Consider the following 16772-nt stretch of genomic DNA (forward strand, 5'->3'; position numbering starts at 1 on the left):
GTGCGGGACAGAGAGACAATTAGATGGGAATAAATACAATGAGCAGGCAATTACTTGGATGGGAGAACAGAGTAAACTGTGAAATTGGTGCGCAACTGAAATCAAATTAGTTTACATAATTATAATTGTAGAAACGCAACTTTCTTGTTTGCTATGCTGAGCAAATCAAACACATTAGGTATTCCAGTTACTAATACGATGAGCTGCCATGTGATGCATTTCAGTCCAATGATTCCAGGGTACAACATGTAACATTTAGTTTGATTGTAATGGCAGAACCACTGACCTTTAAAGCCCCTCAAAGCATTTAAATCATTTAAAAATAAAATAAAAGTATTTCTCTGTAACATTATATTTTTTTGAATGATTAAACACTAACAGTAACTCTTAAAGCACTATCTCTGTAAACATTAACACTTTGGGCCAAGGCATTTACCAAGTGTGCCAAACTGAACGCACGCAGTTTGTAATTGCCTTTCCACATTGACACACTTGCTGCCTAGCACAAGACAATATTGCACATGATGTGGATTAAGTTTAATGGCCAAATCTAACATAAATGAAGCGCAGCGCAAGTTCAATCAGGAAGACTTTGCGCTCATCCATTCACAATTCTCTCCATCCCACTTTCTCTAATCAGTTGATTATAGGTGTTCCCTCTTCTAGTTGTCGAGTTGCCACGATCTCTATCAGCCAATCAGGATGCCACTGCAAAATTTAAAATCTGCTCTCTCCCCTGCTACTGTTAGCCGTCATTTAAGGCAGAACTCTTGCGCCCTCCTCCGCCCCGTTCACCTCCAGCCATCATATCCATAGTCCAGGACGAGCTCAACAACGGCTCATTCCTCTACTCAACCAGATCATCGGCACTTATCCATCTTCCTGTCATCTCATCTGCACCACCTCTACCACCACTGTCTAACTGGCAAAGACTTTCTACATTTAAATTCTTATTTGCACATGTTAATAAATATTCTTTTAACCATAAAAAACGAGTCTCTCCTGATTGAAATGTTTTTGTTTTCCTCTGCTGTGCTTTAGTTGTTCGAGGAGTGTTAAAACATTTTGAGGAAATGTAACTTATTTATAGTCTGTTGTGTTCAGAATATACATCTATACTTTACACATTTGGACAGCTGTGTGTATGTGTGTTTCCTACACGTGTGACAACTTTGTTCCAAATTGCTATGCTGTTTTTCATTTATACCATCAGTGTGTACTTCTTGCTTTGTGTGCATAGTCAAATGATGGCTTGTGTGCACTGTAATTATGTGAAAACACAATTTTTTGAAAGAGTTTTTTTTTACAATAATTGTTTGCTTTGCAAGGAATGAATAATGTTTTGCTAATCTGGTTTTTGAGACAGTGTCTTAGCAATCAGAAAAACAAAGGTAAGTATTTGTTACTAAATAACCAACGATCGATGTTAAAGTTTTGTAAACACATCCATAGATTTAATTCATTAAGAGTTTAACACTCAGCTTTGATCACATTTTGTCATCAAATGAGGTCTGGCCTCATCAGCAATGAACCCGCCAACTATCAAAAAAAGCCACATGAAGCCAGTGTGAACAGCATGAACAAAGCAGCAGAGACAGCAACCTTTAATGGGAATTAACAAAAACTGTTCCAAACTGTGCGTTAATGTAGGACCCTTCTTGTCATAGTAGAAGATGAATGAGACAATGGGTTTTCCACACTCACCGTTAACTGTTTTGTGACCACTCCTGATTCAATCGCTGACCTATTCATAGCTTTGAGAACCTCAAAATCCGGGGCTTCGATGAACACAACATAGGGCAGGAACTCTGACGTCCGCAGGACTTTAAGAGCCTTTGGAGAAAACAAATGAATGTGAGACATTTAACAGTCACCGCATCACTGCACAGCAAGCAATGGGAAGAGCTGCAACTCACAGGCAATTATAAAGCTGAGAATGTGATTAAAATGCAGCATCTTCATCGACCAAATTTATCAGGCTAATGTGTGTAAATAAGATTAGCTGAGTGTTTCCAGCGAATAATGTTCATCATTAAAAGAGTGTTTTGATTTGTTTTTTCGTATTTATGATGAGCTTAGCCCCCTGAGACCCACCATGGACCCAGATTTGTCTTTTTTAGGAGGGGCAGGGGATCTTTAGTGGGAGATAGCAGGTCAGCAGTGTGTGTCACATAGAAGTGGTATACACCATCTGAAAGCTGGGAACCTGGAGATTAATTTGAGATGCAGCTCTTTCTAGTCATTAATAAATAATAAACAGTGTGATGAGAGTGTATAAGGGCTTAGAACACAATGGCCATTCCCACGCTCAATTATGTCTCATAAGTTGCTGCAGCAAATTTTGGGTTGATACCATTTTTCACACAGATTTGGTGCCAAGTCTAAACGTTTTTACCACTCAAGAATCTGAATCTAGAATTTTATACTTAGATCATTTACATTGGAAAACATGACAAAACTGGACAGAAGTTTAAATGCCACAGGAACAGAAGGAAAGACTGAAGGCAGAGAGGAGTTTGTTCTACCTGTGGGTTGACGTCCAGGATGCAGATCTTGCCTGTTTCGATCACCTCATGTATAGAGTTGATCTTAGTGCCATACAGATTCCCATCATACTCGCCGTGCTCCAAGAAACGACCGTTTTTGATGTCACACTCCATTTCACTGCGGGTCATGAAGGAGTACATCTGGCCATCCCTCTCGTCCACCTTTGGTTTTCTGGAGGTGACTGAGGGATGAAAAAGAGGCAGACAATAGATCATTTACACTAACAGGTAAAAAGCAAGGACAAAGTCACAAAAAGAAGGTGAAAGAGAGACCATTTAAAGATATAAGCACTCCAACTTCAGCATTAAGAGACTGGAATCTAAGGTGAAAAAGACAGAAATTAACTTAAGTAAAAAACTACACAAAACTAGAAAAGTGCACTCAGATCTCAGCCAGGCAGCTGCGTTCCGGCTGCCCGAGCTGATCCTAGCCACTCTAGACAGTTTTTGTAATTCCAGCAGACATGCTTCTGTGCATTTCAGAGGATATTTTACAATTGTAAGGATCAATGTATTCTTAATGAGTAAAAGTCAGCCCAAAATCCTTGATCCATGTGGTTCACAACTGGCCTTCAACAATATTAACTTTGTTTGTAAGCTACAGCACAACAAAATAGGAAATAACAACAATAAAAACAACTAAAATAGACCAAAAACCAAACATTTATCTCCATAGCCTGCTCACTTAATTATGGTAGAAGCACAAGTATCAAGGTAAAATGACCAAATCAATAAAATGTGCCAGTGTACAAAACTGTGCAGGCAGAACACTTCTGAAACGCTTCCACTGTATATGAAATCATTCAGAGGATGGACCAAAAACAGCTCGTAGCCGAAACATAGTGCAGCTGTGACAGGTGGAATTGTCACAGCACTGAAACTATACATGTTAAGGTTGTAAATGTCTTATGAATAAAGCAATGCTGGCCATAAATCCAGTCGTGTCCTCCTAGATTTAAGTCAATACTACTGACCATGACATCCTTTGGATCGTCTCCAAGCCTGGGTAGGTATCAGTGGTTCAGGTCATACCTAACAGATAGGTGATTTTGTGTGGGCAGTGCCGATGCCAGGTCTAATGCAACAGATGTCCACTGTGGGGTGCCCCAGGGGTCAGTGCTGGGTCCGATTCTCTTGTCAATTTACACACTCCACCTTGGCCATCTTATAGGCAGACATAGTAGTTTACATTTGTACGCAGATGATACCCGGATCTATTTAAGCTGTGATCCAACAAATAACTATCAAAACATGATTAACCTTCTAAACTGCCTTCATAACACACACATGTGGATGTCACAGAATTCCCTGCAGCTTAATGCTGACAAGACAGAGATATTGATCATAGGACAAGATAGTATGAACGTTCAACTATCAAACAGGCTTGGTTCTCTGTCCCACTCAATAACTCCACATTGCAGAAATCTTGGCATCATTTTTTATTCAGACCCTCAGTTTATACAAACATGTAAATTCAGTAGTTCAATCTGGGTTACACCATCTCAGAAATATTTCCTGGATCACATAATTCCTTTCCAACAAACATCTGGAAACTGTTATGTATGCATTCATATCCATTTGATTAGATTATTGCAATTGCGATTCTTGCTCTCTAGCATCAGTGAAAAAAAAAAATCCCTCCCCTGCCTCCAGCTCATCCCAAACTCTGCTGTCAGAATCTTGACTCTGACTACAAAACATGACATCATACCAATCCTGGCTTTCCTATACTGGCTACCTGTTGCTTTTAGAATTGACTTTAAAATTTTATTGATTACTTACAAAGCCCTGAGAAGCCTTGCTCCAAGTTATATAACATATCTTTTTTTGCCCTGTGTTCCTTCTCACACCCTGAGATCCTCAGATGCATCTTTTCCTGTTGTTCTGAGGTCTAGATTAATTCACAAAGGTGATGGAGCCTTCGCAGTCAGAGCTCCTTGACTTTGGAATGACCTGCCTGAGGAGATCAGGGCTGCAAACTCTCTGCAAACCCTCTCTCCTTTTCTCACCTCTGAAAACCTACTTGTCTAAAACTGCCCCATGATTTTAACTGCTTTATTATTGCGTGTTTTACTCTGTTATGTGTACTTTATTTTATTCCTTTTATCTAGTTTTATTTGCTTTGTCTTTTCTTCTGTTTTGTAAAGTACGTTGTAAATGTGCTTTGAAAGGTGAGTGAAGTTTTTTATTATTATCATTATTATATGGGGTACGACATTAATCTGCAGATGCTCCGGTTCAAAACGAGACCAAATTTTCTATGGAAATCAGTTTGACGTCATGATGAATGCAACAGAAGGTAAGGCTTTTTTTTCGAGCTGATTTCTGCAAAACTTGATGCTCCCACCTGCTGGTTAAGAGGAGTGAGGAGTCAGCAGTCAATAAAACAGACCAGAAGAGGTCCTTGAGCATACAGTCATAAATGTGCGCACAAAATATGAGGCTGATTGGTCCAGCTATTTGTGAGATTAGCTGCGTACAGATACACACACACACACACACACACACACACACACACACACACACTTACTCATGCACACATGCCCACAGATACATGATGGCCTCTAGACTAACGGCTGTCAGGGATAATAATGAAAGTTACACAGTATGCAACAAATGCTGTAGCAATGATGAACAAATACAACACAAGGTACTAAATGACAGGTGGATTTTGTATCACTGTATGTGGTTTAGTGTGATGATGAATGGCTGCACTCACAGGGGATGGTGGTGCCATACCGCTGGGGATCCGACACCAGCAGCTTGTTTTTCAGACTGCGACGGCCTACCCCCTGTGCACCAATCAGAACCAGTGTCTTCCTCCTGAAGGGCGGGACCTTGGCAACCTCTTCATATATCCGCAGCTCGTGACGATCAAATTCTAATCAGAAATCAGTGATTAGGTTGATGAACATAATGAAAAAAAAACAAAAAACAGACTGTGATGTTATACTTTGTTTCGTAAGGTACCTGCATTCTTGGTGGTCAAATACATCATCTTTTTCTTCTTCTTACCGCCCATCCCAGCACATAAAGGACCTGAGGGAGACAGCAACACACAAACTCAATAAAACCTTCAACTTTGGTGCTCATCTCTGCCGCCCACTTCAAGAAAGTCCCTGTTTACATGATGTACTGTCAAGGTGAAACGTCTGCTGGCTCATGAATCCAAAGTCTCAGAAGGGTATAGAAAGACCTCACCACTAGATGGCACTGTGCACCAACACTGATCAGTCTGTACAACCAGTCTGCTGCCAGAGAACACCTGTGACCGTCTGTTCAATATGGCACATTATTTAGCCCATGGGGGAGAATGTCTTATGAACAGAGATGTAAATAGAAGCAAACATGAGCTCTGTTTTTCATTTTCATGCCAGAATTCAAACCATCAAGCTGTGACAACAAATACTGTGTGCACCTTACATCCAGGGTGCTAAATTATGATGTGTTGTTCTTAATGTATAAATTGGATCAACAATTTCAGACCTCACCATCCAAAAATGACTATTTCTTATTCAAATCATGCTCTCTGTTTGTATAATATGTGGAAAGCGTGCTAGCAGACAGATGTGTCCTTTCCAGGCTCCAAGGGCAGTATAGTTGGGCTGTCATCTTCCTCTCCTCTACAAGTGAAGGGCATGCTACTGGCTGTGACTCACCACCTGGTTTTGTCTCACAGAGCAGATAAATCTAAAGGAGCAGAGCCTCTTTTTACTTCATATCTCATAGGAAAAGAGATGATTATTGATCAGGTTTGTATTTACAGGGGTCTTATCACCACTCCTCAATAAAAGCTCCTTTTCTGGGAGAACTGTTTGTGAATGCCAGACCCTGCGGCTTAATAACAAGCAGATTGGATCAGGCCGCCTGAGTCACGCCGACGCTCATTACCAGTTCTCCAGTGCTCACCGACAGAGCAACAGACTCGAGAGGTGCGGGGAGGATGAACGGCCGGCGCCAGATGAAATGCTTGTATGATACGGAGAGGAACAGATGTTGTCTTTGTTGTTGGTGTGTTTGTGCAGTGAGGAGTCTGTGTCGAATCTGCATAATGAGAAGTGCTGCTCTGCTCTGCTGCGTGCCGCCGAGAGGTGTACCTGTGGTAGCAAGCTCCAGATCTCTCTTCACAAATGCTTTCCTCTTCTCCTCGAGCAGCTGGCTTGGAATTAGGCCTGCACTGCCTCCTTCTATGTGACAGGCCTGTGAGGTAAACACACAAAAGATAAGATGAGGGAACAAGCTAACAAGCCAGTGAATAAAACCCTTCAGTCTTAGCAAGAGTTGGGTCGATTTCTGTATTTGCCAGTCCAGTCCGCAGTTTAATCCAGTTTGATTTTATGAAAACTGTCTGAACCTGCATTTGTCATTTTGACACTTTATGGAAATCTAAAAAGAAGCCTACATCAAGAAACTGTGCCGACAGCATCCAACATGTATTGCATTGGTAATTAACAATATAAAAACACGATTAACATAATATTATGTTTGTTTATAAACAGACTAACAGAGCCACTAGTGTCTCTCAGGTCGTGTGCAATTTACTGCCAAGCTGAGGCCGTCAACATCAAATTTCAGTGGAGGTGGGACGAGCAAGAGCAGTGCATGTTATGTTTGTTTACTAAAAGAGTATACGTGTTTTTTGGGGTGATGAGACGAGACATGGCAGGGTTCATCTCAAAGAAAACTATACAACAACATTTTGGATTTGCAGCCAATGAAAGAAATGTCCCAACTGGCTGCGAGTGACGCAGTGCGCCATTTTGAGCTGAACGTTAGTCTTTATTCCTGTCTCTTGCTTGGAATTTGCCGCAATGGATGAGGGACACCTGATCACTCAAGTTGAAATGAGACCAGGGAGCTGAAAGTTTCTGGTAAGATAAATCGCCATTGCTACTTACAACCTGCTGTACTTGCTATTGGCTGTTTTGTATGTCATCTCCAGTGTATATCATAAGTGCTACATCGTAGGCGACTGGATTTGCTTGAGTTTCTTGAAGACATTTCGCCTCTCATCCAAAAGGCTTCTTCATTTGTAATGGACTGGTGTGGTGTCACACCACGATGGTTGTTCCAGCTTGATGAATGTGGCTTCTAACAGGCCATCTACATTTACAGATTAACAATGGTCGATGTCAAAACAGACCATCATTAAACAGAGGAGGTGGCATACGACAGCACTTACCACCCACCTGCGATGCAGTCTTGGGATCCATCCCCAGACAACTTAACACCCATTCTCACCTTGACCCATCTAAACCTAACGACACACAAGATAGCCGGGTGGGTTAATGACTCACATGTGACCTCAACGACTCTGAAACTCAGAGCTCACATGTGACCTGTAAGGGTCCATACCCACACAGAGTTTAAAGCCTCGTGAAACGTCTTCAAGATATGATGCAAGTCCAGTTGCCTATGATATAGCCCTTATGATTACCATAACCTGGATGACTGAGAATCTTCACCGACATCTAGTAAATATCACAATATAAAACGTGTGTTTTCTGTTTTAAAAGTTTACATGTGGAGCAATATCAAGTAGGCTACTCACCCATCATTTAAATGGAAAATACGCCTGCACTTGTGTAGCGCCTTTCTAGTCATCTGACCACTCAAAGTGCTTTTACACAATGAGTCACATTCACACACATTCACACACTGGTGACCGAGGCCACCATGCAAGGTGCCACCTGCTTCTCAGTTTTTAAAACACACACACCTATGAAACAGTCGTCGGGACCAATTTGGGGTTCAGAATCTTGCTCAAGGATACTTCGACATGCGGACCGGAGGAGCAAGGCATTGAACCGCTGATCTTCCGATTACAGGACGACCCACTTTACCTTTGAGCCACAGCTGCAGCGGTAGTTACAGCTCTAGTCTGATCTCACACATACAGCTCATAGGTCACTGGTTTGTTTACAGAAGTGCATTTTTAATGGATTCAATGTGGACAGAGAGCATCTGACACAAAGCTTTAGTCTAACGCTCGTTTATTGTTAGGATAAGCTTTCATTATGTTCCCCTTGGGAACGACTGCAGAGTCGAATGTGACACCTAGTGATAAAATTTGATATGCCGGGCTGGTGTTTGGCTTAAAATCATACTGGTTTAAACATTTTTCCACTGGTCCAAGCTTAGTCTTAGTTTAAGCAACTGATGGACAAAAATGTTGACCTTGGAGCTGTACTGACCTGCCACCAATTGAGGTCCTCCTGGTTGAAAATCTGCAGAATGTCTCCACTGTTGAAGCTCAGCCCTGCTTCCTTACAGGGAATCAGATTATCGTGGGATGGGTCATAGTCAAAGTGACACTTGACAAAGGCCTGAATGGATAAAGATGTTAAAAAAGAGAAGGTGTCAGTAAAATTGCAGTAATGGATTTCAAAACAGACAGGAAAAAAACACACACATTGAACTGAATAAACCGGCTGGCTCTAGTGTGGTGTACGAACACTACATGATCTGGAGTAGATGGATTGGTTAAGTGTCCATCACTATGAAACAGCCTTGTGCACTTAAAGCCTACTCCATCTCTCAGCTCACTTTCCCGACATCTCAAGGCTTCAGGATTCAGCTCATAAACCAAACCCTTTATCCCAACCCCCACTGACAGGGCAAGGAGACTGAGAGACAGACAGACAGACAGACAGACAGACAGAGAGAGAGAGAGGGAGAGACAGAGAGAGAGAAATGAAAAGAGAGACAGCCAAAATCTGTAGCCATGGCAACCATCCCATCCCCCCCCATGTACTTGACGCCTTTTCTCGTACTGAACTGATGCATGAACATAAAAAAAAGGCTGCCAGCCCTTACTGTACAGTGTGTGTGTGTGTGTGTGTGTGTGTGTGTGTGTGTGTGTGTGTGTGTGTGTCTCTCTCTCTCTCTCATTCCCCTGTAAGGACACTATAGACACACACGCGCACACGCACAGTCTCAACTGGCCAAAGGGAGCTGTCAGTTGAGTTTAGTCACCATGCGATGGCAAAGCTCAAGGCGTGAAGCACAGACAGCTGGATTACATTCAAAGAGAACTTCTGCGAACAACTCTAATCATCGCAACTCCTCACACAGTACAACATCCACCTACGCAGCACTTCACTGTGTGAGCGCAGCCAAATCATTCTTTAATATCTCTGACTGACAGCCGCTATTAAGTGTTCAAGTGGGCACTTTGATATCTGGAGCTGATGGCACAAAAAAGGAAAACTGAACACTTGTATATGTTCTGGTTTTGCACAGCGAAGGTCTGAAGAAGACATACTGTAGAAATGTCTTCTTACAGAAAAGTCTGTTGCTTTTGAAATGTTGCAAAGAGCCGTGACTCTGAACACACTCTATTCAGTGGATAACCCTATGAAATGGGAGGGTGGTAAGTTTTCCTACATGAAAGCAATTTTAGATCATTTCTGTCAGATTGGCTGCTGCCCTCAGTTTCCACAGGTCTCACCAGAACAGTGGTTAAAAAAAAAAAAAAACTGCTGAAATATGATTTTGTCTTTTATAGCCGCTGTACAGCTGCTGTCGTTTGTGAACCTACCAGCTCCAGCTTTTGTAGTTTCCATGTTTTCATTTCATTTTAAAGATTACACAGTTCCTCTAGAGGCTGAGGGAATTGGGACTGATATATTGGGACTAATTCAAAGCCAAAAGAGTGATGTAACAATACTAAGTGGCTAGGGCCATTCTAGTGGGTCTGTGAGGCTGTACCATAGAATGTAGAGATGGACGACGCGGCTCCACTTCCTCCAACTGTACAAAAACGAAGACAAAATATCCCTGGTATGGCTGCTGCCATCATGCGTTGGTGACGGCGGTAGTGATTAGGGGGTGCAGAGGCCGTATTGAGGTTTCACCTATACACCCACTTGACACAATCATGAGTCAATCACAGCTATGATGTGTACTTTGAGTTTTTAGTTTGGTCCCGGTCCCATCCACTAACATAGAGGGATGGGGTTTATGACCTATACTGCAGCCGGCCACCAGGGGGCAATCAAGATATTTTGGCTCCTCTTTTAGGGAGCTGTTATGTCTACCATCTTAATATACAGCCTATTGGCTGTACTTAAAGGAGCTGTATATGACACTTAGAGCATTAATATAGAAAAAGTTATAGTGGAGTAATGGTGTCCTGGATAGAGAATGAGGTCACACTCCCTCAGTGTGTGTTGTCGCATGTGCATTTTAGTGCATGTGGGTATCCCACTGGCTAGCTTATCGTGGGGCTGCTTTGCACTGCACTCATAGAGCATTTACCACTGATTTTGGGATGCTGCTGTCGCAGAAGTGTAGCACCCACTCTGCCGATCCCCCCAGGTTAACACTAATAGCTCTGTCAGCCCTAAGCCGTGGTTAGTACTGTTCACGCTGTTAGCACCATTAGCTGCTAACTGTTGGCTCAGCTACCTCCATGTTGCGAGCTGTGTGCAGACAAACTCGAACTAAAAAAACTAAATAAAGAGCTCCTTTATGCACAGCCTCATACAGATGCTTTGAGCTAAATGCTAATACTAGTCTGGCAACATGCTTACAATGGCAATGCTAACATGCTTATGTTTAGCAGGTGTAATGTTAACTATTTGCCTTTAGTGCTGATACGTCTCAGCCCTGCTCAGCCTGTACTCTTCCCATATTGGAGGGTGAGTTATGCTAGTTTTGTACAAATAATGAGCCCATTCAGGCTGGGCATCAACTGATGCAAGATACTGCATTGATGTAAGACATTGATGTAATACAGACCTGTCATCTGAGTAGATTTTTGCTGCTGGACATAATTCGATCCATCTAAATTTAATATATTTTAGCCCATTTACAGTAGTTGTGGCCTACATTTTCCAATAAAACATCATGATGGTCAATTTGAGAAATTATCAGCTGTCATGTAAAAATCATTTGAAAACCTGCAGGAAGTCTAACGTAAGTCATAGTTGCAGCTGTGCAGCAGTACAAGGATCAAAAATCTAAGGGTATCTTCATAAACCAATAATTACATAAGAAATCATGTCTGAAGGTACAGTTTGGCGTGAGGTCTCCTGTAGGTTTAATCTTGGAATTAAGATAAAGGTTAGGTTAATTAACAACTCTTTGTGTTACATTTTTGCTAGCTTATCCAAAAAGTGCTGAGTGACCCAATGTCAGCCGAGGAGAATGTGCATTAGGCACATGACGTGTGTGACACTGGATGTCAGGCACCGCCCCTGTGATGTCATGCTAACATTTGCTAATTAGCAAATACATTTAAAGCACTACCAAAGCCAGTGGAGATGTTGTTTGTCTTACAAGTAGTTGGTCACAAACCAAAGTACTAAACAGGTTGAGATTTCGACTTAAAAGTTGGCTTAAGTTATTACAAATGTATGTGTCTGCACCAATTTTCATGGCAATCCATCCAATTGTTGTCAAGACATTTTCCTAAAACCACAAATGTCAACCTGGCTGGTACTACAGGAAGTCAGCGATCACCAAAGACATCCTCTGGAAATCATGGATGTGTGTACAAAATTTTATGGTAATCCATCCAAGAGTTATTGAGATATTTCAGTCTGGAGAAAGGGGTAGACTGACCGACTGACCGAAATTGCCAGCGAGGCCAAAACTGAACTCTCATCCGGCGGAAAACTTCTGACCTTTCAATTTTTTCACTCAACAGCAGTAATATGCTTCAAATCCATGTGTATGTCTGTGCTGATAATCCTAGCACACAAACCCTCTCTACACCATTTTCTTGTAGATTATGTTCTAGTATATTTTGGTCTAGTGTAAGGAATTAATTTGGCATGGCTTCTTCAAGCTTTAGTGTTCCTCTTCTCTACTGCTGAGACCAATCAGTCACAGAGCCTTGTGCCTAACACATCCCCAGCTGTATGCACTGCATCCTCCGATGTGCACTATCCTCCCATCCTATTGGCATCACCAGGCAACATAACCCTTCTGTTTCCCTTCACTCTAAACTGGGTCACGTTTTCAGTGTGACTAGCCTCCTCTGGCTCTTAGAAAGCTAGTGTTCATTAACTGGCATAACCCAAGGAGGGCCGTGACTACATCATGATTTTTTCAGCTGTTTTAAAATGCTCTCTTGAGTAACTTCCTACAAATATTTGATGTTCAACAAACTGGAATAATCTTTCTGATGTGAACTGTGGGAGGAAAGGACAAAATGAAAAAGGACAAGGACTCCAGTGTCATCTGGGATCCCTCTTTTTATTTCTTCTCCTTTAAAACTTCAATTATTGATCCATTATGTATGAGCGGAAAATGAATCTATATTTGGATAAGTGACAAAACTGTAAAGCAGGTATTACAGCTAAGTAGCCAATGTCATCTACAAAGTCCCGATCTAGAATTAGATGTATGATTCTTGGCACAGCATACAAGGTTACAGACAGCATGGTGAGTGCCATCGAGGACAGTGAGTGGTACTCACTTGACTGAAGAAAATGACAGTATCCTTTCAAACTGATCATAACCTTTTGTGCAATATCTATTTCAGGATGGATGATCAAGAACGTGTTTTACCTTGAAAGAGTGTGAGATTTAATGAGGAAGATAACTACGACAGTTTAAACACAAGGAGTTGCCGTAACTCTCATGAACAGAGTTTACAGATTTAAGTATCATATTTGTTCAGCTTTTATTACATTTAGGTTTAATTTGTTAAATGTTTGGAATCACCTGTTACAGTGATATTTCTCTTCTTTCCTTTCACAATGGCCACCAAATGTATTATTTAAATTCAAAATAGTCTAAAAAAGAATGAAAGGATTCATACTTCCATTTAGTTGCCATCCCCAGTGTCTCATGTAGGAGGATACTGTTGGAACCATTCTTTCACCCAAATATCCTTCGGTTATGGATTTGTTTACCAGTCCAACAAAATGTAAGTGACCCTCGATTATTACTGAACCACAACAGTGCAACTGGGCTCTAAATATTTTCCTTTGGGCCCTCTGCAGTCTACACAGTTGTGAGATTGAACAGTTTTAAATTGATTTGTCAGTCCATTGTATATTCAGCTGATATATCCTGACCTTAGACTACTGTGGCTCAAACTGCAGCCCAAGGGCCAATGGCAGCCCTCAGAAACATTTTGTGTGGCCCGCAAACGTGACGTGATATGCATGCATCATTTATAGTCCATTTAAATACTTTGACTATCTATAGCTTACATAAGCATCTGTCAGGTTAGATACTGGTTGCATGGCAACAAGTGGCACAAGTATAGCAGGAAATCCGTTCTAAAGCTAAAGTTTTTTTGGTGGAAAAAACATAACAGTAATTTTCCTCTGCGGCCCTGACTCATATACTGACTCCCCATATCAGCACCCAGTCATAAAACCTAGAGCACCCCTGCCCTTGACTAATCTCCTCGTTCTATTGTGAAGTTTGAAGAATAATTTTGGTACAGCAACATGTACAACATTAATTCAAGCTTGTTAAAGGCATCATTGTTCACTTGACACTGAAACCTGTTCCTGTTAAAATCTGGGTACACTCTGATGCTAAGCTTCTGATTTCTTTTTCCAATGACTGGTGATTTCCTCTATTGTTATTGAACTGTTGCTCAGAGGTATCTTTGTCTCTTTCTGCCCTTTCAGTTGTCAGTCTGGTTGAACCACTGTGCAGTGTTTTATTCTCCATGTACAAAACAAACCCCTCATACAAAATAAAATCTATTTATACAGAACCTTAAAAGCAGGAGACTATTAACAATACAGAGTAGTCCTCTCAGTTATCTGACTACCAAATCAAGCTTTTGTGGCAGGAGGTTTAAACCTTTAAACAGCAGTGTATATCTAAAGTTCTTCTTCAAATTAATATCATTTCCTGGGTGGTTGCTGAGTATTGTAACACTGTGTCTGACTGTGCAAAGGTGAAGCATAATATTTGTATTTAAATTGATTTGTGTGTATCCCCAGCTGACCTGTCTTGGTGTGTGTGGCTCCTGGTAGCTGGGCAGGATCTTCAGCACCACACTGCCACTCGCCTCCTTCAACATCTCCTGGAGCACTTTGGGGTCGTTGCCCACCTCCTTGCCGTTCACCTCCTTAATGATGTCACCCACGTGCAGCAGACCTTGCTGGTCAATCATGCCGCCATGAAGGATCCTGGCAATCACCAGCTCGCCGCTTTCCACTCGAAATGTCACTCCCTACACACAGACAGAGTCAAATTATAATAATCATTTGCTAGGTGGGTTTACTAACACAAAATCTATTTCACAAGAACACAGATTTGAACTCTTTAAAACAACTTGCTATGTCCTTGTAGCTCAGCAGTTTTAAAGGCATGTAGGTGGGGGTGAAGCTGAGTGCTGTGAACAAGCAGCAAGTGCCATGGCTGAGTGGTAAAGCTAATGCAGAGATGTCTTAAGCTGCAATTACTGTAATGGCCACCAGATGCTGGCTGCAAAAAACTGTTCCAACTGTTCCATTAAGAAGATATTTAGGATCAAATAAAGATATCATTCAGGATGTGGTTGCTTGTCTGACAGTTATATTACTGTCAGTTGGTGTTGCTAATGCTTCCTCACCTTTGATACAGTTTGGATTTAGTGACACAAGTAACTTCCTACATGGTACAGTAACGTGTGAAATGATCCTTTACAAACATACAAGTGACTCTACAGACAGTTGGCAGAGAATTTGTGAACAAAAAGGGAAACAATAGAGCACCTGACAAAGTTATCACTGAGTCCTTGGTTTTAATCAACAATATGTCAGCCAACTGCGGATAAATCCCTCCCTATTCTGTGCTACAAGGCAAAATAAAACAGACTTGTTTCTCTTTTTAACAATGCTACAAAAAGATCTCATTAAGCCGAGTGCATGAGCTGCTCCCAAAACACAAATCACACCATTTATTGAGGAGTTTTATCTGTTAACAATTTACAGGAGAGCTCTACACCGCCTCAATGGGTTGCTCATTAAGTGAGCAGACTTACCAGGTGCTCGCCAGACACTTTACGGATGCCCACCATCCTGACTGCGTCTGGGGGAACGGGCTGGTTGTTGAGGGCTGCGTCCATGAAAGAGCAGGGGCTGGGGGGAGGTGTCTCATAGTTTTTGGATGCCACGGAATCATGGGTCTCCAGGAGGGACTGTGAGCACAACAACGGGTGACAAAAACACTGATGATGACAAATAGGTTTTTCCCAATACAGGAATTTATGAGACGCTAATATGATCATGCCATACTGCACAAATCAGATGTTCTCTGCTCTGTGCAGTATGGATGGATTACTCAACAGGCACACTAGACACAGGCCCCAGGACCCAAAGTGTCAGGGGTATGCTGGCCTTCACCTGCAAAATGTCACTCAAATTAACATGAATCGACCAGGGAGAGAGATGAAAAAGGCCCTAAACAGACACAAATATACCTCAAAGACACACAAAATAACCAAGGTTTGTTTGCCTGTAGTGTGCGTATGCGTAATGATGTGAGGCATTACATGGTACGGATTGGTCAAGGGCTGTACTCGCCGATACCCGATACCGCGTTTTAGGCAGTATCAGAGGCATTTCTGATACTTGTATCGGTACAACTCTAATAAAGAGACACAAAAGAACTACAAAGAAACACAAAACACCTATCATATCTTAAAGACTCACAAACTGACCTTGAAAAGAAACAAAATTACAACAAAGAGACGCAAAGGAAAAATAAAAAGACACAATACAACTACAAAGAAACACAAACCAACCAAAAGACACACAAAGGGACTTCAAAGAGGCCCAAAATGACTACAAGGGATACAAATATACCTCAAAGACTGACAAACCGACCTAGAAGAGAAACAAAATAACAACAAAGAGATGCAAATGAACTATGGAGACACAAAACAACTACAAAGAAACACAAACCACCTAAAACACACACATAAGGACTCCAAGGAGACACAAAATGACTTTAAAGAGACACAAAATGATTACAAGGGGACATGAATATACCTCAAAGACTCACAAACTGACCTCAAAGACAAACAAAATTACAACAAAGAGATGCAAAGGAAAAATAAAAAGATACAAAACAACTACAAAGAAACACAAAACAACCACAAGGACACAGAAAATTACCACAAAGAGACACAAAACCACAAAAAGATACTGACAACTACAAAGAGATGCAAAACAACAATAACTAAAAGAGGCAAAGACAGCACAAAGTCTGTGTGTGTTATTCATATGTAGGAGAGGTGGTGGGGCCCTCTGCATGTCTGTGCCC

General features: G+C 41.5%; 1 protein-coding gene across 3 annotated transcripts in view; it reads right to left on the minus strand.

Annotated features, from left to right (window-relative positions):
* mpp2b (MAGUK p55 scaffold protein 2b) overlaps nt 1–16772 on the minus strand; it is a 63554-nt gene that overhangs the window by 917 nt on the left and 45865 nt on the right. For all 3 annotated transcript variants that reach the window (XM_049563954.1, XM_049563953.1, XM_049563955.1), the window contains 8 exons: nt 15490–15645; nt 14470–14697; nt 8741–8872; nt 6644–6746; nt 5517–5585; nt 5266–5427; nt 2526–2728; nt 1705–1833 (listed from right to left, as the gene is read on the minus strand). In XM_049563954.1, the coding sequence (XP_049419911.1) occupies nt 1705–1833; nt 2526–2728; nt 5266–5427; nt 5517–5585; nt 6644–6746; nt 8741–8872; nt 14470–14697; nt 15490–15645 (1182 nt within the window). The remainder of the gene's footprint in view (nt 1–1704; nt 1834–2525; nt 2729–5265; nt 5428–5516; nt 5586–6643; nt 6747–8740; nt 8873–14469; nt 14698–15489; nt 15646–16772) is intronic.

The sequence above is a fragment of the Epinephelus fuscoguttatus genome, linkage group LG20 (genome assembly GCF_011397635.1).
Source record: "Epinephelus fuscoguttatus linkage group LG20, E.fuscoguttatus.final_Chr_v1".
Lineage (NCBI taxonomy): Eukaryota > Metazoa > Chordata > Actinopteri > Perciformes > Serranidae > Epinephelus > Epinephelus fuscoguttatus.